Below are 25,336 nucleotides of genomic sequence, written 5' to 3' on the forward strand. Positions count from 1 at the left end.
TGACCGCAGCTGGGCTCCACGGTGGCGGCCCTGCTGTTACTGCCGCTCCCTCCCCGTGCCCGCTCGGTTTCCCTCAGCGCCCGTCCCTTCCTCTGGTCTCCTCCCGTTCTCCCCATCCGCCTTTCCCCTCTCCCGGTGTCGGTCCCACGGCTCGGCCCCCCGGTCCCGCCTGGAACGTGTTTAATCCAGCTCAGCTATTGCGGGGGCTCGGCTGCCAGGATGAAACAAGCCTGGCGTTTCTCACATGAAAACTGCTATTTTTCAAATTATCGCTTATCCCCTTGCAGGCAGCCTGTAACAGGTATGGAAAAAGACACCTTTCTTCCTGCTGCGACGCGCTGCCAGACCCCAAGTATCCGTTCCAAAGCACGGCAGGACTAAAACCTCTCATTAAACATTTGCGAGGGGGATTTGGTTTTGGTTTACATTGGCGAGAGGCTGATTTTTTCCCTGACCTCATCTTTGGCAGAGGCTCAGCTACTTTTACTGAAAGTCTTCAACAAACAAAGTTCATTTACTATACAGTTATGGATAAAATAACCAAAGCCCAAACAGTTAAAAACCAGAGGAGTTGTAAGTAAAAAGGGTCTTGGGCAAGAATGTGTCACTCAGCTTTGCCATACCATAATAAAAGTAAGTTTTCTCATTATCATTCATCATTAATTTTACATCTAGTCTTTTCAGTGTGGTCGAAAATGTGCTTGAGGGAGTTTGATGTTGGACGCATTAGCACCAGCTCTAAATACTGAACAGAGACTTTTCCTTACAGTTGGATTTAAATCTCTCTATTCTGCAATTCTTGATTAAATTTAGTCTCAGAATTTCAGCCAAGAGTCTACAGTGAAACTTTCTCCATATGTTTAACTTCAAAAACTATTTATTATCATCTTTGCACAGGTAACAGATTAAAAGTGCTTTGTGTGGGGACAAAAAATGTCTTGTTTTCTTAATTTCCTTCACAGGAAATTTTCCCACACTCACAAATGTTAAATATCAACCACCTGCAAACACCTATTGTAACGACAGCTCAAACACAGGGTGCAGCAAAGCTTTGGTAATTAAGCCATGAAAAATTATTATTGTATCCATCATATTTTAAAGAGTGACAAAGCAGATGGAACTACCCAGATCCATGAGTCTCTTTTCTTTATATTCAAGCAGAATTAAGTCTCAGAAAAAGGGGTTTTAGAAAGATTTTTTCTTTAGAACTTTTTTTTTAATTAAATTTCAATGCTTTATATTTTGCTGGGATTTACCTCAGCAAGATTTTGTGAGGTCAGCTCTGGGACATCCCGGGGTCCTTCTCCATGTCAGGGTCCAGCGATCCCTGCGAGTTTGTTCCCCGTTAGAAAACCCCAGTATCTCCCAGTTCCCCGGTATCCCGGTCCCTGCTGGTTGGGTGCTGTTAGCTGGCTTTAAGATGACATCTGGTGGTAGGTTTTGATTACCGCTCTTTTTAGGGACTGAGCCCAGAACTACGCAAAGGAATTATCATCCCCCTGTTTCCCATCAAAAAATGTACCTCCTTTTTGTTTCCCGAGCAAGATCCGTGTAATTCCTGCTTTTGGGCTGCGAATATCCAGGAATGAGCACTAATCCCGCAGTCTGGGGCAAAGTAACATCATGGAAACCTACCAGAGAGGTTCGGGAAAGCTGAACCTCGGCTGGAAACACCCGCATTGTGTCCCATGCGTGAGGTCCTGGTCTGGGAGGGCAATAAACCATCCTAGGAGCCCTCATCTCCACGGCAAGTCCCGCTTTTGAAAGCAGAAAAGGCCGGGCAGTGCAGCAGCACTTTGTGTGGCTGAGTCCCCGTCCCCTCTCGCAGAAGCACCGGGGCAAATCCGCAGCCTTGGAACCTGCAGGAGACAGAGAGTTCTGTAGCCTCCCTCTGCTTCCTAGGGAGAGGAAAATGAACTCCGCATTGTCAGACTCATCAGAGACTCATCCAAGGCAAAGCCTGGCAGATGTCGCAGCGCTCCCGGTGGTGCCGATCTCCTCTCCATCCCAGCCTGTAAATCCTGTGCTCAGGGTGGGTATTCATTCATTCATTCCCTCTCCAGGCTGCTCCACGCGAAGATCGGCCACTCCAACAAGCAGCTCTGTGCCTTTGCAGCTTGCACCTCTCTCCTCCAGAAGGATCACTTTGGCTTTTTTAATGTAACTGCTTTGGCAAAGGAGCAGCGGAGGGCTGGTTTTACACCAAACCACTCTCGGTTGGACATAAAAACAGACAGGAGAAGTTGGGTGAGAGCAGGCAGAAGGGGGAATTCCCTTCCTCCGGGATCTGGAAATGCCCCGGAGGAGAGAAGTTTGGGAGATTTCTCCTTCCCAAGAAGAAAGTTGATGCAGTGAATTCACGTAAATTTGCCCCCACTGCAGCAGAGCAGCTGTTTTCCCCAGCAGAGGTTCCGTGGGCTCCAAAATTAAACAAGTGTCACACGACAGGGATTGTCTCTCTTCCCTCCCAAGGGACCAAGACAGTGGTTTGACCTCACAGTATTGTGATGAGATTGGGCATTTTAGTGATTTAACCCAATAAATACTTTATGTCATGAAACCTGTCAAGAAAAACCATCTTTGGATAGGATTGATCAAATTCTGCTCTGATTTACTCCCGTGGAGATCTGAAATCATGTCACAGGAGCTGCAAGAGAGAGTCCCCACGGGAATTCCAGGAATTTGCTGTTGATTAATGCCAATATAGGTCCTTTTCTAACTCCTGTCCTAGGTGGACATTTAACAGAACACCCATGAAAAAATGATGCCTTTAGGTTTTCAGTCACACACCAAACCCCTAGATTTGGAAAACCATTTTAATGGGTTCCCTGTGGGGAAAATTCTCCTACACATGCCTCCCTCAGCCAGCCTTGCAGGTGGCCTTTGCAGAACAGGGACAAGTTTGCTTGTGGGCAAGAGGGCTTTTCCTGCTGCTCTGAGCAGGGGAAGGCACAGCTGGGGCTGTGCTCTGCCCCTTGCCCCTTGTCTCGTCATGCCCACGCTCCTGGCAGCAGGGAGGGCTCCCTGGGGGCAGCCTGCACGCTGTCCTCTGCACAAGGATGAACCTGCCTGCCCAAGGGGTTATTAACAATTCTGTTAATTGGTGGCCAGTGTGTCCTTGTGCTCAAAGCCGTGCTGCCATGTCAGCCCAAACCCACCAGCACACGTCTCTGCACCTGGCAGCCATGGGAATGTCAGAGCATCTTCCGTGTTCCTCCTCCAGGAGGCTGGGCAGAGCCCAAGCAGGGGGCTGGCACAGCACCAGACACCCTGCCTCAGGAGCTGGAAAGGGGTTGTTCCAGGGCAGATGGGTTTGTCCAAACTGACAGCTCCTGTGCTGGCACTGGTGCTGCAGTCTTGTGCTCCCCTGCCTGCCCACCATGGCCATCTGCTGCCTTGGCTGCAATGCAGAGCCTGCCCACCCTGGCACGGTGCTGTGACATGGCTGTCACCAAGCTCCTGGCAGTGCCCTGGCTGTGTGACCAGCTGGCTCCCCTGCTCTGAGGAGCTCCCAGCCAGGAGGCCGTGCAAACACTGGGACAACGAGCCAGGACTGACCCCGTGTCACTGTGCCTTGCTTCAGCCCTGGGCAGAGCCCTTCCCACCATGCTCCAGGTTTTAGGAGCATTTAGGTTTCCCAGATCCTTGGGATCTGAGGAGCAAAGGGTGAGACCCCAATACTCAGAACAGGCCTGGGACACGGCTTCTCTCAGCAGCATCTGAACTTTTGAGATGTCTGAATACCAGTCCTGTAGGGGAAAACCTTAAACATCTGACAAAGCTGCATTAGCTTTGTATTCACCCACCAAAGTGCAGAAATACAGATTTGCACTATCTTGGACCATGGTGGATGCTAAAAGAGGCCACACAGTCCTGTGAACATCAAGGCCAACAGGCCAATGGCCATCAGTCCCACCTCTCCTGCCTCACGCTGAGGCACAAAAGGGATTCTGCATTGCCTGGTGTGCTGTCCTCACTCCCCAGCTAAGGCAGGCTATCTCTGGGATGAAAGCACAGCTTTTTGTGTCCTCGGGCTGCACAGCAGCCTCTCCTCCTCTGGTTATGCTCCTCACACTTGCACTCACTCCTTATCTCTGCAGATACAAGAGTGAAGAGACTTTTCCCTTTTGTGGTACTGAAATTGGAGACCTCTGCAACCACAGGGCTCTTCAGCTTGCCCCCCCCCCCACCAGCCACCCCAGGCTTGGGCACCTTTAGCTCTGCCCCTGCTTTCTCCAGCCCTTTTTGCAGAACTGTAGGACCTACAAGTATCCAGATGCTACCAGATCCCTGCTCAGCTCTCGGAGAGATCCCACTCCCTGATCAGCCTGCCCCCAGATACATTTAGGTTTCCCAGATTCTTAATTTTCCCTGACTCCCTGAGCCAGTGAAGTCACAGTGTTAATTGTTCCTTGCCCAAAATGAGTGTCCAACTCTTATGCTTTGCTGTCTGATCCACGGTTTTTTGGGATTTTTTTTTCAGTTTTGTTCTTCCTTTCTTCCTTTGCTGGGCTACCAAGCTGTGGAGAGCTCTTGGCACAGAAGATGAGTCAGGACAGATATGCAGAGGGAAGAAGATGATATTCCAGCCTTGAAATCAGGTTCACTGCCTGCGTCATTGTTATTAAAAATAGATGAATGGCAGTGCTCCTCGCATTGGAGGAGAGACACAGGAGATGTAATATCCTGGGCTGCTGAGCAAATGCTCCCTCTGTCTGCCTGCAAGTCCCCCAGTGGCATCTTCTGCTCTTTGATAGATTCTCTTTTCTTGGCTCTGACTTGTGGGATTTAATTTGCCTTTCATAAAAAAACCCAAACTGGTTTAACATTTCAGCTTTGGGAGGGGGAATGACTCACTCAATGATTAGCTCTTCTGCTCCAGTCAGTTGACTTCCAGCTTCCTTGAGAATTGAAAATCCCTACAAGTGCCAAGTTGTCTTCCTTTGAGAGAAGGCCCCCTCCTCGTTCTGTACCAAAGAGCTTCTGGGGGATGAAAGCAGCTGTCTAGGGATGATACCTGGCCCTGTCTACCCCAGGACCATCCTAATCATGCCCCCTCCCCTCAAGGGGACAGGCTGGGATCTGCTGGGCTCTGCAAGGCCAGGCTGAGATGTGCACCAGCTGTGCCCCAGTGCAGAGGGGAGAGAGGCCAAAGCACAAGACATGGGATGATTTACATGAGCCCAGAGCTCTGGTGAACCACCCACCTGCCCAGAGGCATCCCTGTGCTCAGGACTCCAGCCTGCTGGGCTGGTGAGACAGGTGATCACCCTTCAGATTTTGTGGGGCTGCAGGTGATGGTGGCAGCAAGGCCAAAGCTCTGCCCACTCGGGGGCACATCCTGTGTCATACCCTGGGCTGGGGGGCACAGCCCAAGGACTGAGTTTACTTGTATTTCCCAGGGCCAGCACCTCCATCCCTCCTGCCTGTGCCCTCACTTCCCCTCAACTCTTTTGCTGCCACTATTTTCTATTCACTTATTTTCTATGATCCGCTTCTTCCTATTAAATTACTATAACCAACATTATCATCTCTGGTCTGCTCCAGGACTTGGCTGGCAGCCAGGAAAAAAAGCATGGGAGCTGAATAGAGCCACTGCAAGAGGGAGGTGTGACAGTGGCAGAAGTTGATGTTGTGGTTTTTGAGCACAAAACTTTCTTTCAAAAGTCATTCTAAGTCCTCAGCTCTCAGTGCTACCCAGAGCTGTCTGATCCAGACACTGCTGGGGCTTGCAAGGGTGTTTTCAGTCTTACTCAAGAACAAGCCAAGAGCCTACACAGACATGGGGGGCTGCTTGCTGCCTGCTGTCTAAGGGGAATGGTTTTGCTTATTCCATGAAAAAGTAGCTATGTACCAGTGGGACGTTAGAGTTCCCCTTCTTTTTGCTCCCTTCTCCAGGGTGGGACATCGACATCGGTAGTGTCATCTTAAAGACATTAGCACACAGATGCTGTCCCTTTTCTTGCTCTCAATTGCTCCTTCCTTGCAATGGGGAGCCAAAGGTACCTCATTAGTGTGTTAATAATAACCCTGACGAGTGCGGAGATCAGCTAAATAATAGCAGTGACCTGCAGGGGGTCTCATCTGCCCAGATTTATGGTGCTGCTCACCAACCCCTCTGAGGACTGCCAGCCCCCTTCCTCCTTGTCCCCCAGCTGTTGGAAACACCCCGTGCAGTGTCTATGTGCTTAATTAAAGCAGAGGGACCGGTAACCTTGACGACTGCGAGCCACCCTCTGTAAGCCAGCTGAGGTGGATATTGTGGTTTTGGCGTCTCCAGGGAGAGGCCAGAGCAGAGAAGTGAGCCAAGCACACAGGCACTGGATGCACTCATGAGCCGTGGGCACAGCCAGCAGTGCCAGTGTCCCCTGGAGCTCGTGCCCTGCTCAGGGGTGGGTGCCTGGGGACATGCCCTGGTCCCTCGCTGGTGACATGTGGCTCCTGGCCGGGTGATGCACAGTGCAGCACTGAGGGACCCAGCCTGTCTGGAGAAAAGGAGGCTTTGGTCTGTTGGGTAGCCCTGCAAGCTCTGTGGGTAGTAAAAACTCCTATGACCAACTCCATAGATGTAAATATGCTTAAAAGGATTCCCCTTAGAACTGGGACTTTTGTACAAGCACAATTACCTCTGCCAGAAAATGGTACAGCTAGTTTTCCTGGCAGTAAGGAGTGAGCAGCTAGAAACACATTTCCCATGAGGGGCTAAGATTGAATTTTACTTTTTCTTATAAAGCTGGTAAAAGGTATGATGAGTTCTGCATCAGATCAACTCTCTTCTACCTCAGAACTGAGAGCAGGAGCTACCAAGCAGCTCCATATTGAAAAAGGGAGGCAAAACCTCTTGGGTTAATACCCATTTCTGCTTTCCTCCTCTGTCCCCTGCAGGCACAGGGATTTGGGAGAAGGGGACCCATGATCCCATCTCTGCCAAAGCAGCCTGAGAGAGGATCAGCACAGACCCTCATCAGCCATGACATGGGGCCCCCTTCTTCAGAAACACTGCCCAGAAGAGAGCAGTCAGACTTCCCGAAGGATGGCTCAGCCTGGAAGTGCCTGGATGAGGCTGGCCAGCCCTCCAGCGGCTGGAAGGGATGTGAAACCAGGGGATGTCTCAGGGGCTGCAGGATGCCCTGAGGAACCAGCCATGGCACATTGAGCACCCGGCTGAGCCCTGGCCAGGGCAGCTACCCAGGGGTGCTTGGAGCACCTCTGCACCCAGCTGTGCCCACAGACCCAGGCACCCTGAAACTGCCCGGGGGCTCCAGGATGATGTCCCACGTTGGGCTCATCTGCTGTTCCCACCCCTGCATGGAGCAGAAGTGGGGTGTCAGGCTCATCTGGGGCTGCCAAGAGCAGATTAGGAGGTGGTGAGATCCTCGACTAGGCTCACTTGAACCACTGGCTATGGGGTGATGAGGTGGTGCAAACCTGGGCTAAGGATTCCCAGAACAAAGGCGGGACTGGGGGTGTCCTGTCCGAACCACGAGTGCCGGGGACCAACTGGCGATGCCGGGGACAGTGCGAACCGAACCGAGGGTGCCGGGGACCGAACCGGGACTGGGCCGAGAGCGCGCTGTCCCACACGGGGATGTGGGGCACCGGGTGGGCAGCTGCCCCCTCCCCGCTCCTGCGGGGCCGGGCTGCACCACGTGCCGCCCGCCCCGCCCCGGCCGCGGCCCGCCCCGGCGCCGCCCCGGTGCCGCCGGCGGAGCCAGCGCGGATCGGCCCAGCATGGAGGGGACGCGGCGCGCCCTGCTCCGCCTCGCCGCCGCCTGCTGCCTGCTCTGCGCCCTGCCAGGTACCGGGGCGGCCGCCGAGGGGTGCCGGGGCGGGGGGGCTGACCGAGGGGTCCCGCCGGTCTCGCCGCGGCGGGGAGCGCAGCGCCGGGACAGCCGTCGGGGCAGCGCCGGGACCGGGGCTCCTCCGCCCGCTGGTGGGGCTGCGGGAGAAGGGTCTGGAGAGCCCCCACCCAGGGCTCCCCCTCCGCGGAGCAGCTCCCCGGGCTGCCCCCCGAAATCGGGCGAAATGCCCACGGACCCGGGCGCCGTCTCCCCGGCGTTCCCGCAGGTGAGGCGGCCCGAGGATGCTCGGGGGGGTCCCGGGTGCGCCCCGCGCTCCGAGCGGCAGCGCGGCCGCCGGTCCCGGCCTTGCCCATACAAGGCAGCTGCCGGCAGCGCGGCTCCCGCCGGCGGAGCCAGCCGGGCTCGCCTCCCGCCCGGCGGGATCCCGAGGGGATGCGCGGAGGGGGGCGGCGGTCCTGGAGGCGCTCGCCCTCCGGCATCCGGCCCTGCGAGCCTCCCGCCGGCAGCTCGGGGTGCCTCCGAGCCGCCGCTGAGCTTCCCCCCGAGGGAAGCCCGGACAAAGCCCGAACTCTGCCGCCTCCCGCAGCACGACGGGACGGGAGCCCTGTGCCTGCGGGGAGAGGGGCAGGACGGATGGAGCTGCTCGGGCCGGAGCAGGAGCCAGAGCCCGGCCCCAGGCAGACTCCCGGGCCGTGTTTGGGCTCTGCTCTGGGATCAACACGTCCCCACGTGGGCAGACGCGGTGTGCGGCGTGGCGCTGACAGCCCCGTCCGCGACAGCACCGAGCCTTGCCGCGCGGCTGGATCGTGCCCCACTCGGGGGGCTGTCACCTTCGCCGTGACCCTGGTATGACAAAGGCTCTGTGCAGTTCAGGGACTTGCCTGGGGCACAGAAAGCAAAGCGTGTTTCTTCTTCTTTGTGGTTGAGAAAAACCCTTGGCCAGTCCCTGGTCAGATCCCAGCGCCGTGACGGCAGCAATAGAGACCAGTGGGTGACACACAGAAACTCAGTTTATAATAACTAGTTAGGACTCGGAAAACCCTAGAATGGATGCCTGTGGGGCTGAGCCCCAGCAGCGAGAGCAGCACTCAGGATGAGGTTTTGGGTGCCGGATGCGGCTGGGTTTGAGGCTGAGCCCTGGGAGCGGTCCCAAACCAGCGCCCTTTATGTGGGCGAGCTGCGCTCCCCACACGAGAGTGGCTGTGCGGCGATGGGCTGCGGGGAGGTGACCGGCCACTGGCAAAGCAAGGATTCAGGATTTCCACCGCCGAAAGGAGGAGGAGCTCTGAGCTGCCGGGGGCTGTGTTCTGGATCCGTGTCTCACACTCTGGGCACACTGGGAAACCCCAGGGAGCCCCTTGCCCCAGCTGGCTCATAGGAATCTTCTTGCTGCAAAGTCCGAGACTCAAACTGACAGAATGTACCAGAAATTAAGATTGCGCTGAGTTTTTCCTGGGATCTTTGTTGCTTAGTGCCCCATCCAAGATTCTTCACAGTCTCAGGAAATGGTACCTATGCAGCTGACCTGGCCCTTGCCCTCATAACTTTTCAATCCCAACTGTGGTTGAAAGACCAGATGTTTTGTGAAAATAGAAAACAAATGGAAGAGATGCTGCCAATAACAAAATGCCCCTTAGCAAGCATAACCCATAATAAAACACCAGAAAATCTCAGCAGGACAGTGGTGGGAGAAAGGAACAGTTTGCCCAGAGATTAGCCCCAAACTCAGCAGTCCCAGACAAATTTGTCCAAAACTGGGCTTGTCCTAGCTCCGTGAGCTGCTCTCTGCACTGCTCCCAGCACAGATTCCCTTTGCTCCTGCTGTCTGGCAGTGCCTGCTCCCACTCCCCTCTGGGTTTGCAGCAGGGGCTCAGGCTGCTGCTCTCCTGTGCTCTGCCCACCCCGGCCTCTGAATGCAGCCTTTCTTCACAGCCTGCGGAAATCCACTTCCTCCAGCACCATCAGCCTTACAAATAAAACCCCGAGTAATTTTGGTCTGGGCATTTTTCTGCCTCTCCCTCCCGTGCCGAGCTGCCTTGCAAGGACTGAGAGCAGAGCAGGGCTGGGAGCAGCACGAGCACATGGAGCCCTGTCTGTGGGCACCACTGGGGCCATGCACACAGGCAGGCAGTGTGTCTGCCTCAAGGTCCCACTGACGATTTTCCGTGATTTTTTTCCCTTTGTTTGCCCAGGGCAAGGACAAGTGGGTGGACTTGGCCCCACCCTGACAGGCCAGCTCCAGCTCTGCTGCACCCAGACCTGAGCCACAGCTTGGTCCTCTCCTCTGGGTGTTTCCTCCAGCTGTGTGACCCTGCACTCCCAGCCCAACCTTTCATGTCATGCCATCACTCTTTGATGCCATCTCTACACATGATTTTCCCTCAGCCCCAGGGGCAGGGTGGGCCTTTCTCCCTGCTACCCTTTTAAGAAGGCTTGACCTGCTGGGCAGAGGCAAAACACTCACCTCCTCCAGCTCCCTTGGCTCCATCCCTCCAGACAAAGGGGAGCAGGGATGATCTAAAGTACAGAAGCCCCTATCCTTCCTTCCTTTCCACCTAGACCCTCTGGGTGGGCAGACACAGTTCTTGCTGCAGGGTTTTCCATTGGTCTGTGATCATCCCCACAAAGCTCTCTGGGGCAGCTTCCATAGGGCTCAGTGCCACTGAGGTCTGGGGTTACCTCCTGAGCCCTGTAGGGCTGCCCAGGGCAGGGCAGGATGCATCCCCCAAGCCTCAGCCCATGGAACCAGTAGTTACAGTGCTGGAAGGACCTGGGGCTGCTCAGGGCTGGGCAGGCTTCCTGATGTCCAAACTCCCCCAGTTCATGGCACACTGCGCTGGAGAGTAGGCTCCCTGCTGACACGGGGCTGCTATTAAGGCAACTGGCTTATTAATTTCTCCTAATGATGTGAATGCTTCCTCCACTGCAGCTGTGACTCCTGAGGTAAGCAGGGCCCGGCTGTCTGATGCCAGAGCTCCCTGCTGTTGCTGTATTACTGGGGTTACACAACCCCAGAGAAGGGCAGGCTTCCCAGGCCGTGCATGCCATGGGTGTGCCCAGCAGCTTCTGGGTGAAGGAGTCTTCACCACTGCTCAGTCCCCTACTGAGGAACAAAACCAGACAGCTTGGGAATCTCCCAGGCACCTTCCTGCCAAGCAAGGTGCTCCATAGCTGTATGTGGCCCGTGGAAAATAACTGGCTGCTCTGACAGTGGTGGCTGAGCAAGGCAGCCTGCTCTCCCTTTTCCCTGCCACAGATATTTGGGAGAAGCCCCCTCACCTCTAAATGGGGGATCAGTGATAAAGCTTCCTGCAAACCTGTAGGAAAGAAGTTTTTTTGCATTTCTCTCCCCTGGCTGGGTGAGGAGGGTCTCATGTGGCAGGGCCAGGCAAAGGGTGACAGGCAAAGGTGCTGTTCCTGCAGGCAGTGATCAGGCTGGTGCTGCCCCACTACTGTGTGCTCTGGGCTGTGCTGTTTCTGTGCTGTTTCTGGGTTTTCCTAGTACTGAAGTACCTGTGCTTGGCATTTGTGGTGCTTTTTCCAGGGCTGCTCATCCCTGTTCCTGCAGCTCTTGCTTGCCCTGCTCTGCCATGCCACCATTGGCTGGTTGTCCTGGTTGTCCTGGTTCCCAATGCAGTGCCATCTGTTGAGGTGGTAGCACTGCCTCCCCTTTTTGTCTCCCTGTGGCTGGGATCTGCAGATCCCTGAGGAGTCATCTCCCTGCCTGCCTGGGCAGGCTGGCTGCTGGGCTGTCCCTGCCCAGTGCCACACTCATCAGCACCCCGTATCTAATCTGCCCCCGTCTCGTGCTCTGCTCGTGGCCACCTGCCTTCCCAGTCAGGAGAGCTGGTTTCTATTCCTGTCCCTTAGCTCAGCCCTTGCTTTGCAGCGTGCCTGGCCTGGCAGCTCTCCAGGGGCTGAGTGGGTGCTCAGCACCCCCAGTTCAGCACCCCCACTTTTGGTGCCTGCAGAGCAGCTCGCAGAGGCCACGAGGGGTGCAATGAATTAAACTGCTGCCATGAAGAGCTACACGTGGTCCCCAAGCAGCCTACAAGGTTGGATGCCTGCCTACGCCTCCCGCCTGAACTCCTGGAGCAGAGGGAGTCTGTCCAGCCTCTCTCAGCCAGGATGGGGATGGGCACAGTCTGGGCATCAGCCCTGGCAGGGAGAGCACTGGAGCCTGTGGCAAATGCAGCCCTCTGGCACCCTGCCTCCATCGAGGTCCTGCAGGGTATCCAATGGAGCTGAGCTTACAAAGCAGCTGCCCCTTGAACTGGATCCTGTCTCTGAGCTTGCTTCACCACCATGAGGGTGTTTGCTCCACAGCATCCCTGGGTGCATCTGGCACCTTCCTGAAGGGTTCCAGAAATCTCTTCTGCTGCTTATTTGGTTTTTTTATTATTGTTATTCCAGGAAGAGATCAGGCTCAGCAAGTATCTAATCAGGAGCTATTCCAGTGCTGCTTTTAAATGCAATGAAGAGCCTTGGTTTTAAATCTCACTATATGGTTTTATTTGCATTTATACTCAAGCTTTTTTTCCTTGAAGAGATTTGTCTAATTACTGTTGGTTGGTAACCATAAAATGTAATAACTGGCAACAAAAGATAATTTCTACACTTAATGCAGTATTTGCTAAGCAATAAGATATAACTGCTTTGATACATACAGCTTATAGTTTATGCTTTTACTTTTTAAACATTGTATTTTTCCATTTTACTAGGTTGTTTGCGAGTGGAGCTGTTACACTTAAATGGAAATTGAATTCATTTAGTGCACCAAAATAGCATTGTAGGAGAGTTTGGGTGCCTTTTCAATGAATCAGAGCAGTGGTTTGACATGCATTCTGTAGGAAGCTGATTTAAGTGAGGTGCTATCCTCAGACAGTGACAGCCTGTGCAGGAGGATACATCAACACCAGGGAGTCCTGCTCCCATGGGCACTTCCTCTGAAATCCTGGGGGAATCCTTCTCATCTTTGTGCTTAGCTCTCACCTGGGACTCTGTGCACTTTTTCCAGTGGGGGCTGCAGCCTGCAGCCTGCTGCCCTGCTCTCTCCCTCAGTCCCCAGGAGCCAGCCTGCCGTGGGCTTCCTCGCCTTCATCTCATCCTAAAAGGGATTTTTAAAAGTGTTCATGTCTATGGATTGGAGCCAGGTTGGTGTTGGCCTTTGGGGAGCTCAGGCTGCTGTCCTGTCCGATAGGAAGGAGGGTGCAGAGGATGCTGCTGAGAGAGGCAGGAGGGTTGTGGCAGAAGCTTGTTGAGGGGCTTGTCCAGCTGAGGCCCTGCTCTATGTTATTGTTTTGTTCTGCTGTGGCAGAGGATGGAGACCACGGTCCCTACTCTGTGACTACCCTGGCACAGCAGTGACTCTGTGCTGTTTGTGCAAACCTTGCTCAGCCCCTCGCCTGGCCCCAGCCCTGAATCCTGGGCAGGGAACACAAGGCAGGAATGGCCCCGTTTCCTACAGAGCTGGCTTCCTTCACTCCTCTCTGTTTTGGCATTATTTTACCATGTCTGTTCTGGGGTTTGGGTTGATACATGGAGGTCCCTCAGTGTTGTCAGACAATGCTGGAGAGGGGTCGAAGCTGTGGGCTGATGTTCAGAGCCCTCCCTTCCCTCAAGGAGCTGGGAGTGTTTCCCACCCTTGTCCAAGGCAGGGGCTGGTTCTTGGCTGGCTGCATCCCTCCTCCCCTGGGAGCACTCTCTTCCTTTGCCCCTCTTGTTTCCCAGACAGAGGTCACTGCAGTCAGCACAGTCTGATGGGAGCTGCTGCTCCAAATCCACCAGCCCTGCCCTAATGTGGTCTGGGATCTCTGGTTCTCACCAGCACGGGCTGAGCCTGGAGGGTTAGCACAGACACAGGGCAGGAGTGGGGCTGTAGCCAGGGGACCAGCTCTGCTTCAGCAGGCTGAAATATAACCAAAGCAAGCTTACCCTTGGTCCCCTATCAGGGAAGCAGATATTCTTACGGTCAGAGGTCTTGCTTACACATCCTGAGACAGTCGTAGCTGCTCTGTTATGGATTCAAGGGTGAGTGCACCTTTACCAGCTGTCCTGGGATGCTGCAATTATCAGGTCTTGGAGAAGCAGAGAAAAGGTGAAGCATTCACACTAACTCTTTCCATTTGCATCTGAAACAAGGACATATTTCCCTCTTGTCTCCTGAAGCTGGTGAGGGCGATGCCTTAGGCAGTACAACCACGGCTTTCCTGGCATGTGGTACAGGAAGCAGAGCTTCTCCAGGAAAACTCCAGAGGAACGAGTTCTGACCTGCATCTCCATAGGTAACTGATAAACAGCTAAAACCATCAGCACCCAGTGACTGGGGCAGCAACAACTGCGCTGGAGCTGGGGATTTCCCGACCTGTGGGGTACCAAGCTCCACAGGAGCCGGACCCCTGAGGATCCCAGCCCGTGCGGGGTTTGCTGGGTCTGCCCCGGCACAGGCACAGGCAGAGTGCTCTGCTCTCCCCTCTGTACAGTAGGTTGCCCTTTTGGATGGATGATAAAACTGGCAAACAAAGCTGTGGCATTGCAGCAAGGCCCTTTGGTTTTATTTTAAACTGAAACTGAAGTCAAACTCGGGTGCTTGTACATTTTAACACCTACGGCTCACAAGGAACAAGTTGCGCCTCTGGGGGATTTCCCCAGGTGCTTTGCTTGGTCACTGTGTGCTGGCTTTCCTGTGCCCTTACCCCTCAGGAGCTGACAGATGGGTGATGGGAATCTTTTGTCTGCCTGTCCCCGGGTCATCAGGATTTACTCAGTCCTTTGTTTCCTTGGCCATTCTAAGGCTCTTGCCTTCCCACCATCATCTCTTAATGTCTTGAATTTTTAGAATGTTAGTCTGGATTAGGCTCTCCTTTGTTTCCTGAGCTGGGTGTGCTGGGCTGGGCTGAGCTGGATGACTTGCTAATTGAGGTGCCATCAACACTTGCCATAGTCCCTTGTTCTTCACCTGCTAATTTAAAATCTCTTCTGCAATTCTCTACAAACCAGGTTTTTCACACCACAGTGCTGTTACACCAGATCGGCCCATCTAGCCGGGAATAATTTTCTTTCACAGTGATGGACACTAGATAATTTTGTGGGAAGAAGCCAAGTGGCTTTTTGGAGAGAAGAGCTTAGGGAAATGCCAGTTCCACTGCTCTCCATTTGCAGACAGCAGGAAGCTGTGCGTGCAGCGGGGTGGGGGAGCAGCTTGTCCCCACAAGCCCTCCTGTCCCACAGCACCTCGTGGCAGGGATGCCAGTTCCTGGCATGCGGGGAGGTGTCCTGGTGTGTAGGGCCGAGACTCATCTGCCTTCCCTCTGACTTTCCTTTTGTGCATAAAATCACCCATTTCCCCCCCAAAGTTCAGGGTACCTGGGTTCTGCGGATCCATCAGAAATTCAAACTGGGTTCTGCAATGAACTTTACAGCTTGAGGTTGGTAGAGACATTAGGATCCATTTCTCCTAAAGACCCTCACCCATGGAGCTGCTTGTAAAGACATTAGCACCCATCTTGCCTATCACTTTTCTAGTCAGAAACTGGCATGATGGCTGCAGAGCTGCTCAGGCCTTTGTGCAAGACAGCTCTCCACAAATCTTTCCTCTGCATGACACGTGCCACCCCACGAGAGGCTGTCCCAGACACAGGCCAGCTATTCAGAGCAGCACATAGCCAGGCTTGCCACTGGCCAGGCACCTGGCCACCACCTTTCCTGTTTACCCCGTGGTGACAGCACATCTCTGTCTCTGGCTGAGCAGGAGCAGGTACTGGGGTGTTTACTGAGCAAGCATCCGCCAGTGCCCAGCCAGCATCCGGAGCTGCTGGGATCCCACCCCGTGCTCAACAGCAGTGCTGTGTGTTTAGGGCTGGAAATTGTCACTTGAATACCTGTGCCTTTTGGTGCCTGGTCCCAGGAGACCCAGCACTCGGCTCTTTTCCTTCCAGGTGTATTGGTGTATCCTACACCTGAGCTCCATGGCAGAGCAGCTCACTTTATTTGGGAGCATCTTCTGGCCATGCGCGTCTGGATCCAGGGAAGCCAAAGGGAGCATCACTTAGGCCTTTGGTCTTCGTGTTCAAGTTGCCCCAGCTGGGGTTCCCCGTGAGAGCTCTTTCTCTGAATGTGCTGAGCAGGGCTGTGCATCCCTGCGGGAACCCTCCTGGGACTGGGGCCCCGGGCCGGGGAAGCACAGCTCCATCAGGCTGCTCCAGGGCTTTGCATTCTCCAGCTGGTCAGGGTACTGCAAAGGTCTTGAGAGAGCCATGTATTGTGTCTTTTTTTAGGGCCTGTTAAATGCTGTAGCTAGAGAAGAACTCTGATAACTCTATCTGTTCTGAAGAGCTTTTAAAAACTGCTGAAAACAGTATAAGAATGGGCTGCTTTGCTGGTGGATGAGTGTTTCTTGCTGATAGCATCTGCTTTGGATGCTTCTTCACTGTGGAGAGAAGGGGCATGATGATGGATTTGCTTCATCACCTTTATTTTTTTCTGTAATTAGCTCATCAGTCCTCTGTGGCTTGGATAGAAACTTTTAACAGAAATTGTCATAATATTGACTATGAGACATTTTTAAATTGGTGAGTCCATCCTGATGTGGCTACATTTCTCTCTTTTCTTCCTGTTTATACTCTGAAAAACCCTCACAGGATCTGTGTTTATGAACAAGCAGTGTAAGAGCCTTTTGGTTTTCCTCCTCCTGCATGCTGTCACACTGTCTAGCAGCTGTGGATCTGGGGGGATCCTTGCTTGCCACAGGTTCCCTTCAGGGAAGCTGCCCCTTTTTGATGAGCGAGAGGCTGAGTAGCTCCCTATTTCTATGACAACAGTTGTATTTCATGGTGGTGATGTGTTCATAAATATCTCACGAAGGCAGCTCCCAAAGCACACCCCAGCCCTGTTAGCTGTAGTACTCTTGCTACCCATTTCACCTTTCCCTCCAGCAGAATCCCACACTACTGCTAAGGTGACTCACAATATGTGCTTTGCCTTTGCTATCCACAGTCTTTTTAAATATCACTTCTCACTGCTTCATTGGGCCAGAGGAGCTAGAGTCTTCTTCTATATTTTCCTCACTTGTATTTTTTCAGCACCACTTTTGACTCTTTCTCAATGACCCAAAGAAGACTTATCTAAATTTCTTACAGAATCAGTTCTCAGGTGATACTTTTAACAAACCCAAATCCTCTGAAAATGTTTAAAAGTTGCTCAAGGAGACAGGAGGGTAAAGAAAAAGTCCCCTAGAACAGTTCCTGCCTCAAAAACAGAGGACAGAGGAGCTGTTTGAATCCCTTTCCCAAGTGTGAACCTGTGCTGGATTTGAAATTAAGGGGATAGAGAAGTTCCATTTCTGCCCTTCCCCTCTGTTTCTCCTCTCACTGTGGGATCTCTGACAAACCTCTCTGTTCCACAGCAGAGGGTCAGAAGACAGCAGAGGCCTTGGTGTCACCGTCACCTTTTCCTAGCACAGCGCTAACCTCGCTTCAGCCACGGGAAGCCTCTGACTTCAGCCCAGTGCCTACTGCCATTCCTCAGACCAGCCTGGAGAAAAACCTGACTGCTGCAACACCCAGTGCCACGGGGGCCCATCCTGCAGAGGTGGATGATGCCTTCATCCCCACCACCCCCATGGCAAGCTCCAAGCCAGAGAGACTGCAGGCTTCTACCACTGCCAGTCCTGGGGACATCACAGCTACACGTCCTGAGCATGACAACATGAGCTTGTCACTCAACAGCAGCGCTGAAATCCCCTCTCCTACCTTGACTGCCAGCACTCTGGAGGAGAACCAGCCCAGCCATGAAGCCACAGAGCCTTTCAGCACAACTGGAGAAACGGATGATGCCAGCAGTGCAGCCCCCACGCCTCCTCTGAGCACTGTGCCAGGTGAGGTTTTGCCTTTACTGCCTGTGCACAAGGTCCTGCCTCAAGGATGCACAACCTGAAGTGTCTGAGCACTCTTCTGCTAACTGGAGAGAGGGAGAAGAAGGGAATGAGACACTAAGCAGAGCCAGTTCAGTGCAACTTATTTGCAGAGCTGTTAGTTCAGCATCTTCTTTGGAAACATCATTAATTTTGGTATTAATTCTGCTGGCTGCTTTCTGATTGATTGTGTGCAGAGACATCCTTCATAGATCTAATCTGAAACAACATGCCTTAGCAGCACTGCCCAGCTGGGCCTTTCTGGCATCAGGGCTGGGGGCTCAATGGGAGCCTCCCTGGAGAAGCACACCCTCCCTTAACACAAAACATGGAGATGGGCAGGCACAAGTGGCAGCTCATCCATCCCTGGGCAACCACAGGAAACCCTACCCTACCTTCAGATCTCTCTGGGCAGCAAGGGGACTGGCTATAGGGTCTGCAATCCCAATTTTGTCCATCTTGGGGCCTGCCAGGCTGTCACACACCCCTAATGCAAGGCAGATACTGATTGATCACTGATTTACTTGGTGTTCATGCACAAGTGCATTGTTTTCCCTGGCTTGTGTCACATGGTCCTGCTGTTCACAGCCTCAGGGGGTGCTACTACCCAGTGTCTTGCTCTGGGGTGATCCTCAGCTGTGTGTAAAGTTGTTTAAGCTTGTCTGCTTGTCCTTTGTCCACAAGGATAGGCCTTGTGGGCCCAGCTGAGGTTGGCTGACATTGCAGATTGGCACATATGAAAACTGAGAGGACTTTCTAAGCACTGTGGGTTATAGTGTGGCTCAGCTATGGCTGTGCTAAAAGCTCTGCTTGTTTTCCAAACAGTTGACATTAAGCTGGCTATTCCTATTGTCCCAGCAGTCTTTCTTAGAGTCTTGCTTCCATCTTGTCCAGTTCCGCAGAACAGTGTGCTTGCACTGGACCCTTTGAAATAACTGCTTGTTCCTATTTTGCAGCAACAACTAACAGCTCTCACTCAGGGCTTTTTGATGGGCAGACCCCGAGGCCCACAGCAGCAAGGTCTGAAACCAAGCCAGGAACGAGCCCTGTGGGTGCCACAGAGGAGAGCACTGTGGAGCTCAGAACTTCCTCTGCTCCCATCTCCATTGTAAGAAGCACATCCTTTGCTACTGCCTCCAGTGCTGTGACGGTGACACCCCTCGTGACCAGCTCCACGTCTGCCAGCACAGCTGCCATCCCCACCAGCACGCCTGCACTGGCACAGTCACTGGAGCCCAGGCATGAGAAGACTTCTGTGTTGGATGTTGGTGATGATGACAATTCAGGTAAATGCTGTGCTTTTAATGGGCTGCCCAGGGAGGTGGTGGAGTCACTGTCCCTGGAGGTGTTTAAGGAAAGACTGGACGTGGCACTCAATGCCATGGTCTGGTTGACAAGATGGTGTTAGGCCATAGGTTGGACTGATAATCACAGAGGCCTTTTCCAGCCTAAGAGATTCTGTCATTGTTTTGTACCTGTTCTCACAAAGCATGGCAAAGGGCTGGAGCTACCTCAAATTGCCTCTTGGTTGTACTGAGCAGAACCAGTAACGACAAAGCTTTGCTGTTCCAGCCCTTTAAGGCTCTCTCTTGGTCTCCTTGCAGAGCTACCCAATCTGGCTGGTAAGGCGAGGGCTGACCCCCTGGTAATCACTGTGATCTCTGTCTTCATTGTCATGGTGGGCATCCTGGGCCTGGTGGGCTTCCTGCGATACCGCCAGCACAACAACCGCATGGAGTTCCGGCGGCTGCAGGACCTGCCCATGGTGAGTCCTGCCTTCAGCCCAGCCCCCCGTGGGCTGCTCCACTGACTGCTTTGCAGCTCTCCTTCATTAGCAATGCTTTGGGTATTTGCAGCAGCACCAATGCTGATCACACACTCCTGTTCCTCCTTAGGTCCCTCTCCTTCCATCCAAGGTTTGAGTCAAGACAGCAAGTCTCAAGGCTGGGCACTAAAGAAGCTCTCTGCCTTCCCCTCACTGCAGGGGAATGCTGAGAGGTTAGAGAGAGGAAGGAGAGCTCCATCCAGGCTTGTCCTGAAATGACACCTTCCTAACCTCTCCTCCTGTTTTCTGATATATTTGCTTTGTAACTATGACAAAGCAGATTTTATGCTCTGTTCCAGGGAGGTTGTCTGTTTGTCTGTCTGTCTGGTTGTCTGTGTTTGACCCTTTGGGAATATAAAAATATATATGAGGGCTCCAGAGGCTGGTCTAGCTCTGGGGAAGCTGCATATAACTCCCTGAACTTTCCAGAACAGAGGAGTACTGCAGCTAAGCAAGCAAGCTGATGCTGTTTCAAGCTGAGTGGAGTTTTCAACAGCCAGAGTTTTCCACATCCCTGCAGCAGGCAGGCAGTTCCTGCACACACCTCTTCTCTCCAAATGCTGCAGCAGGAGGGAGACTGACAATCCAAAGATCCAGGAACTGCACAGTGACAGCGTTTAGGTGGATGACTGGGCACGTGGCCACACTGTGAGCTGTGGCTGAGGAGGCTGTGCTGCCTGCACAGCAGTCTCCCAGGCTGGGACCATGATACCACCGTGCAGACATCTCATTAAAGCACCCTCTTCTCTGCTTCTAGGATGACATGATGGAGGACACCCCTCTCTCCCTCTACAGCTACTAGGCAACCAGGCTGTCTACTGCCCAGAGGAAAAGGCCTTGAGGACTTGGTCCCAGAGGATCTGCTGAGGAATGAGGGGCTGTGATTTGCACACAACTGAAAGATCCTTTTCAGATGGTTTTTGGTTTTAGACATTTTAAATAGTTCAGTGTTGAAGTTTCTATGCGGCGAATCAGAGCCCAAGTCTGACCCTTTTCTCCAGGCTCTCCTCAAAACACTGCCCTGAAGAGGTGTCTCCTCCTTTTAGTGTGGCAGCCAATTAGCCAAGACAACCTTTGCCATGGTGTTCTGCATGGATCTCTTCTGTTGATCTTGGTGGCTGCTGCCTTCAGAGGTGGTGGGAAGGTGTTTCAGACTAGGGCTCTTAACACTGGTGGTGTCAGCACCATGCCAGCAAAGGAGACTGCTGTTTTCTGAGGAAGCCAAGGATGTGGAAATCAGTTTTCTTGGGCTCCCTCTTGTTCTGTATTTTTAAGGTTGCTTGTTTTGGGGGTTTTCTTGCACTTTTTTTTTGTTCTTGTTTCAGCTTTAGTCCCAGGATTGGCATTACCCATCCTGACACACCTACAGGAGGATAAAAGACTACTCTGCTTCCTTCCTAGTTGCATACCTTTTCTCTTCAACCAGAGAAAAGAGTTTTGTGGCCACTGGAGAAGTGCCCCTGCTACTTGATGTTGCTTTGAAGTTGCTGGGAGGAAATTGAACATAATGTTAGCTTAACCGAGCTTGATAGGACTCACTCTATTGCCAATTAGACACACTAATTTGGTCTCACCAAAATTAGGAAACCGTGTCTCCTACACTTGATGCTTTTGGCATATGTGCAAACTCCTTTCCCAGGCTCAGTAAATGCTTTAATCCATTTCCCTGCCTGGGCTAACACAAGCCTTTCCTCAGGTACCTCCCGTTTTGCTTCTAGCATCTGGTTGCTGGAAGTTGTTGTACAAAGCTGGTGCTTTGCTCTCCCTCCTGTGCTATGCAAGGTCAGAGCTCCTCTACTTTCTGATGTTGGTCTTTTGAGCCAGTTGGTGTCTTGTCACGAGGACAGATCCTGGATGTAGGTGCCTTCCTCCCCTTCCCTTTCTTGGTGTTATGCTGATTAGATTCTGCACTTTTGCTTCAAAATATCACTGCTGTAGACTGCATCCAAGGCTCTTGAGGCCTCTCAAGGAAACCCATAGACCAGAGCCTCTGAGTGTAAATCAGAGGAGCTTTTGGTGCCCTTGCCTCACAAAGACTGGAGTGTGTGTGACATGACAGTCTTCATGTAACTACACCTGCTCCTGTTTTCTGACTCACATTTGACTGCAGGAAAATAGAAACACATGCCTTCTCTAGAGTGTTTGGTTTTTGACTAAGCCAGTTGCTCCCTCAGGATACAGCAAGGGCTAGAGTTCATCTGCCACATTGCTCTACAAGCCTCAGTTTCTCCTCTCCTTTCAGCAGCAACATCACTGAACCCCACAAAGGACAGATACCAGGCCTCACTTGCAAAAGTACCTTTTTTTCCTCTTCCCAGTGCTGTTATTGATTGTCATAGCAGGGAAAGGGGACATTCCCCATCAGCTGAGCTCAAGTTACCTGGAAAGCCCAAAGGTGGAGCAGAAGGGGTCTGGCTCAAATAGATGAACTGGGTAAGGCAGCAGCTCCTCCTGCCTGTGCTGCTGCTTCCAGAGTGGCTGAAAATGGCTGCAGTGCAGCTGGGCTTCAGTTTGGCCTTCCATCTGTGTCTTGATGCCCAGTAAAATTGGGAAGAGGGGTGGTTCTCTCCTATGATTGCATGAGAACTAAAGAGCAATTGTCACAACTCCAAGGCTTTTGTATCAAGCATTGTCTGCACAGAGTGATCTCCCTAGCTACAGACTTGTTTCCCCTGCCGGAGGGCAGGGTGCTGCTGGTTTGCGGCACAAAGTTGGCAAGTTAGTGGTGGAAAATAGAACTCCATCCTGGCTGGAACTGGTGCAGGCTGGCATATCTGGGAAGTGTGTCTGCACACAATCAAAAGGGCAGAGGCTGGTTGTTCTGGTTTCCCATGCATCGCTGTGCAGGGGAAAGGGGTGAGGAAAAACTCGCCCAACACCAAAGTGCAACTTTGTTTGTAAAATATGTTGATAGTGGATTTTTGTTTTCTGCAATAAAGTTACAAATGCCAAAGTGTCTCAGTCCTCATATTTTCGTTGCAGACATCTAACTGAAAAGCTTTTATAGATCACAATGAATCCTGTGATAGATGAACAGCAGCGGTTTGGGGCACAAAGACTCAACAGGGCTGATAGCTAGAAAATGCCAGACAGCCATGAACCACAGCTCTGACAGTTCAGAAGGACACCACCCCCTGCCTGTGTTCCTTCTTGTCAGGGTCATTCCTGGTCTGGGTCGACTGAGATTAATATGTATACAGTTAAATCAGATGAAATGTGTATTAGAGAACCACACTAGACCAAATAATCCAATCTACACCTTTAGACTCTCTTCCTTTGCCTCTGATTGGAGATATTCTCATGTTGTCAGCTGTAACCCCAAACCTTATTTACAGAAATATCCTGAAAGCCAGCCTAATCCAAACCTAAATAGCATCTGTCATGCTTCTTTCATGATGCTATTTAGTACAGCAGACAAAGCAAATTGAAAGGCACTTTTTTTTTAGTTTTATAGATGTTTTGAACTCTTTCCCTTCAGAGCTCAGACCCACAGGGAGGTAAGGGCTCAAAAGCCCAGCTTCTGCTACAGACCTGGTAAGAGTCTCTCCTGAGCTAAGTCTCTCCTAGCTGTTAAAATACTTTGGCAAAATCAGTCAGCTCATGTCATAGATTGCTTGTATTAAAGATTTTCTATTGCAAAAGCAAAATGTGGTGAGTGAAACTTCTTGGTAATTTGGCTTATGCTGTTTTCTAAAGAGTTCCCACAACAAATCTAGAAAAGCAAATCCTTGGAAGATCTAGAGCAAGGGGAGAGCAAACAAAGACTTTGTAGCCTAGCAAAGTGCTTGCTGAGTAATCTGAAGACATGAGGGTGAACTCTAAACCCTGCAGAGATTTCAGTCCTGTCCCAACACACAACCATACAAACCAAAACAAACATGCCACAACTAAGCCAGTCTTCTCAGGTCTAAAGTCAGCATTATTCTGGTGGTTTATATTGGAGTGCTCTCTGCTCTGCCTTTTTACCACCAAACCCACTCAGAGCTGATTCATTCTCTGCACAGCAAACCGAGCAGAGCAGGGCTGTGTTAGCTGGAGAGGCAGCAGCAGGACAGGCTTGTGCAGGCAGCCCCCCCTGGGACACACAAAGCCTTGTGCCTTTGCCCAGCTGAGTTCTGACCTTCCAACCAGGCAATGGATCCTCTGGGGTGGCCAGGTTTGGAGATGGAGCATGGGCCACTTGTGTGGGCTTCACCTTTCCTGTGCAGCAAAGAGAACTGACAGAACCAGAAACCAGCTGTTGCCAGCTTATGCATTTCTCCTTGAACACAGCTGTTGCCTCTGATGGGGTTTAGTTTTAATGCCTCTTAGGCTAAGGCATGATTGTATTACTAATTAGTAAGGGACCAAGAGTCAACCTATTCACTGGGGTTTAAAGTCAGAAAGGAAAGAAATACAGGTAAGAGAAAACCAGAGTTTGAGACCCGTCTGCCTCCTGTGACCTTCCCTCCTCTCTCCAGACACATGTGTTGAAGGGAAGGGGATCTGAGAAGTTGAAAAGTCCTAGAGCTGCTGTGCCATGGCCAGGGCTACCTGTGCTTCGTGCCATTTCTCTGCCCACTCAGCTGTCCTTCAAGTCTCAGTGTCTGTATTTTAGCTTTAGACACTGTATTAAACCATCATGTCACACTGCAAGTCTGTAAATAAGGTTACAGAGGGTGTTCAGGGACAGAAACTGCCACGAGGAGCACTGGAGTGGACAAGGCAGTGTGTGGGTCTTGTAAGACAGATCATCCATAAGGATTTCCCATGGATACCAGTCTGCTGTGCTTGTTACCACTTAAAGGAGAATGAAAAAGACATTCCACTGATCCAGGGAGCAGGAGTACAGAAGCAAGCCAGGGAGGCAGAGCAGTAAATTTTCAGTAATGAAGACTATGAAATTATACAGAACCTGGACAATTTTACTAGCCAGTGTTCTTCTTATACCCAGGGGAGAACAGAAATGCCTACTGTTATTTCCCAGACACCTGTGAAGGAAACAGGAGGCTGCACACCTCTGCATTATTTATATTTAATTTTATATAACTACATCAAATCAGTATAAATGTGGACTTGTCATGGGGGAAGGGAGACAGTGCACCTCCTGAGCCTCTGCCCATGACGTTCATGTGCTTGCTACCTCTGCTTCACTGCATAGCAGAAGTGAGACAGGAATCTTATTTCCAATATTCCTTTCCATCCCCCACTAAGAAAACAGAAATCACGCACTTACTGTCCATAAAACAGCCAAATTGTCAGTCCTACTGATACATACCAAAGTGATAAGCAAAGCTGGAAGACCATGACTGCAAATATAAAAGTCTCCCAGCAGTTTCTCAAAATTGGTTGTGGTTTGGTTTGTTTTAATCTCCCAGAACTTTGTAATGTAACAACGGGCTTCAAAGTTCCCCACCCAAACACATTTGAATGAAGACTCTTCCTCACTCTAGTACTAAAGGGGTCATGTTTCCTCAGACCTGAAAAAAATCAACCTTCATCCAGAGCACAACTTCAAAACAATGTCAGAAGATTAATCACTTAGAAGCTCCAAGAAAAGGACCTTCTAATTGTGCCTGGTGACAGAGAGCTTGTGAAGTAGATCCCCCATTATAGTTAATTCTGCAACATTGGTAAGACTTTATAAGACATCATTAACTACTGCATGAAGGAAGAATAGATAGGTCGATAATCTTGTGCATTTTAAATACAAAGGGATTGATTTATTCATCTGCCTGACAGCCTGCAGTTTTCCTTGTGCTTGTTCCCACTTCCTGTCCAATAAGTGTATTTGATACTCAACGCAGGTCTGCGTCACAT

General features: G+C 51.8%; 2 protein-coding genes and 1 long non-coding RNA gene across 5 annotated transcripts in view; 2 read left to right on the plus strand and 1 right to left on the minus strand.

Moving 5' to 3' along the window:
* TESK2 (testis associated actin remodelling kinase 2) overlaps nt 1-25,336 on the minus strand; it is a 106,402-nt gene that overhangs the window by 73,135 nt on the left and 7,931 nt on the right. The gene's annotated exons all lie outside the window — the stretch shown is intronic.
* Nucleotides 79-1,766, plus strand: LOC135305242 (uncharacterized). The gene is made up of 2 exons (XR_010366476.1): nt 79-301; nt 1,542-1,766. It is a non-coding gene; the product is annotated as an uncharacterized LOC135305242 (long non-coding RNA).
* LOC135305241 (mucin-2-like) lies at nt 7,694-22,490 on the plus strand. 2 transcript variants are annotated; one of them, XM_064428723.1, is made up of 5 exons: nt 7,694-7,798; nt 17,206-17,676; nt 18,669-18,998; nt 19,317-19,477; nt 19,608-22,490. In XM_064428723.1, the coding sequence occupies exons 1-5, from the start codon at nt 7,732-7,734 to the stop codon at nt 19,632-19,634; spliced, it is 1,056 nt and encodes a 351-aa protein (XP_064284793.1). In that variant the 5' UTR covers nt 7,694-7,731; the 3' UTR covers nt 19,635-22,490. The 2 variants fall into 2 exon arrangements, with proteins under 2 accessions (XP_064284793.1, XP_064284792.1); XM_064428722.1 differs by having other exon boundaries at nt 20,295-22,490.

Source organism: Passer domesticus, chromosome 7 (genome assembly GCF_036417665.1).
Source record: "Passer domesticus isolate bPasDom1 chromosome 7, bPasDom1.hap1, whole genome shotgun sequence".
Classification (NCBI taxonomy): Eukaryota; Metazoa; Chordata; class Aves; order Passeriformes; family Passeridae; genus Passer; species Passer domesticus.

Bases quoted from the DNA above. Each gene is read 5' to 3' on its own strand.
- LOC135305241 (XM_064428722.1), top strand. From the start codon at position 7,732: ATGGAGGGGACGCGGCGCGCCCTGCTCCGCCTCGCCGCCGCCTGCTGC. The intron at 7,799-17,205 runs GTACCGGGGCGG...TCTGTTCCACAG, and splicing joins CCTGCTCTGCGCCCTGCCAG to CAGAGGGTCAGAAGACAGCA. The intron at 18,999-19,316 runs GTAAATGCTGTG...GTCTCCTTGCAG, and splicing joins TGGTGATGATGACAATTCAG to AGCTACCCAATCTGGCTGGT.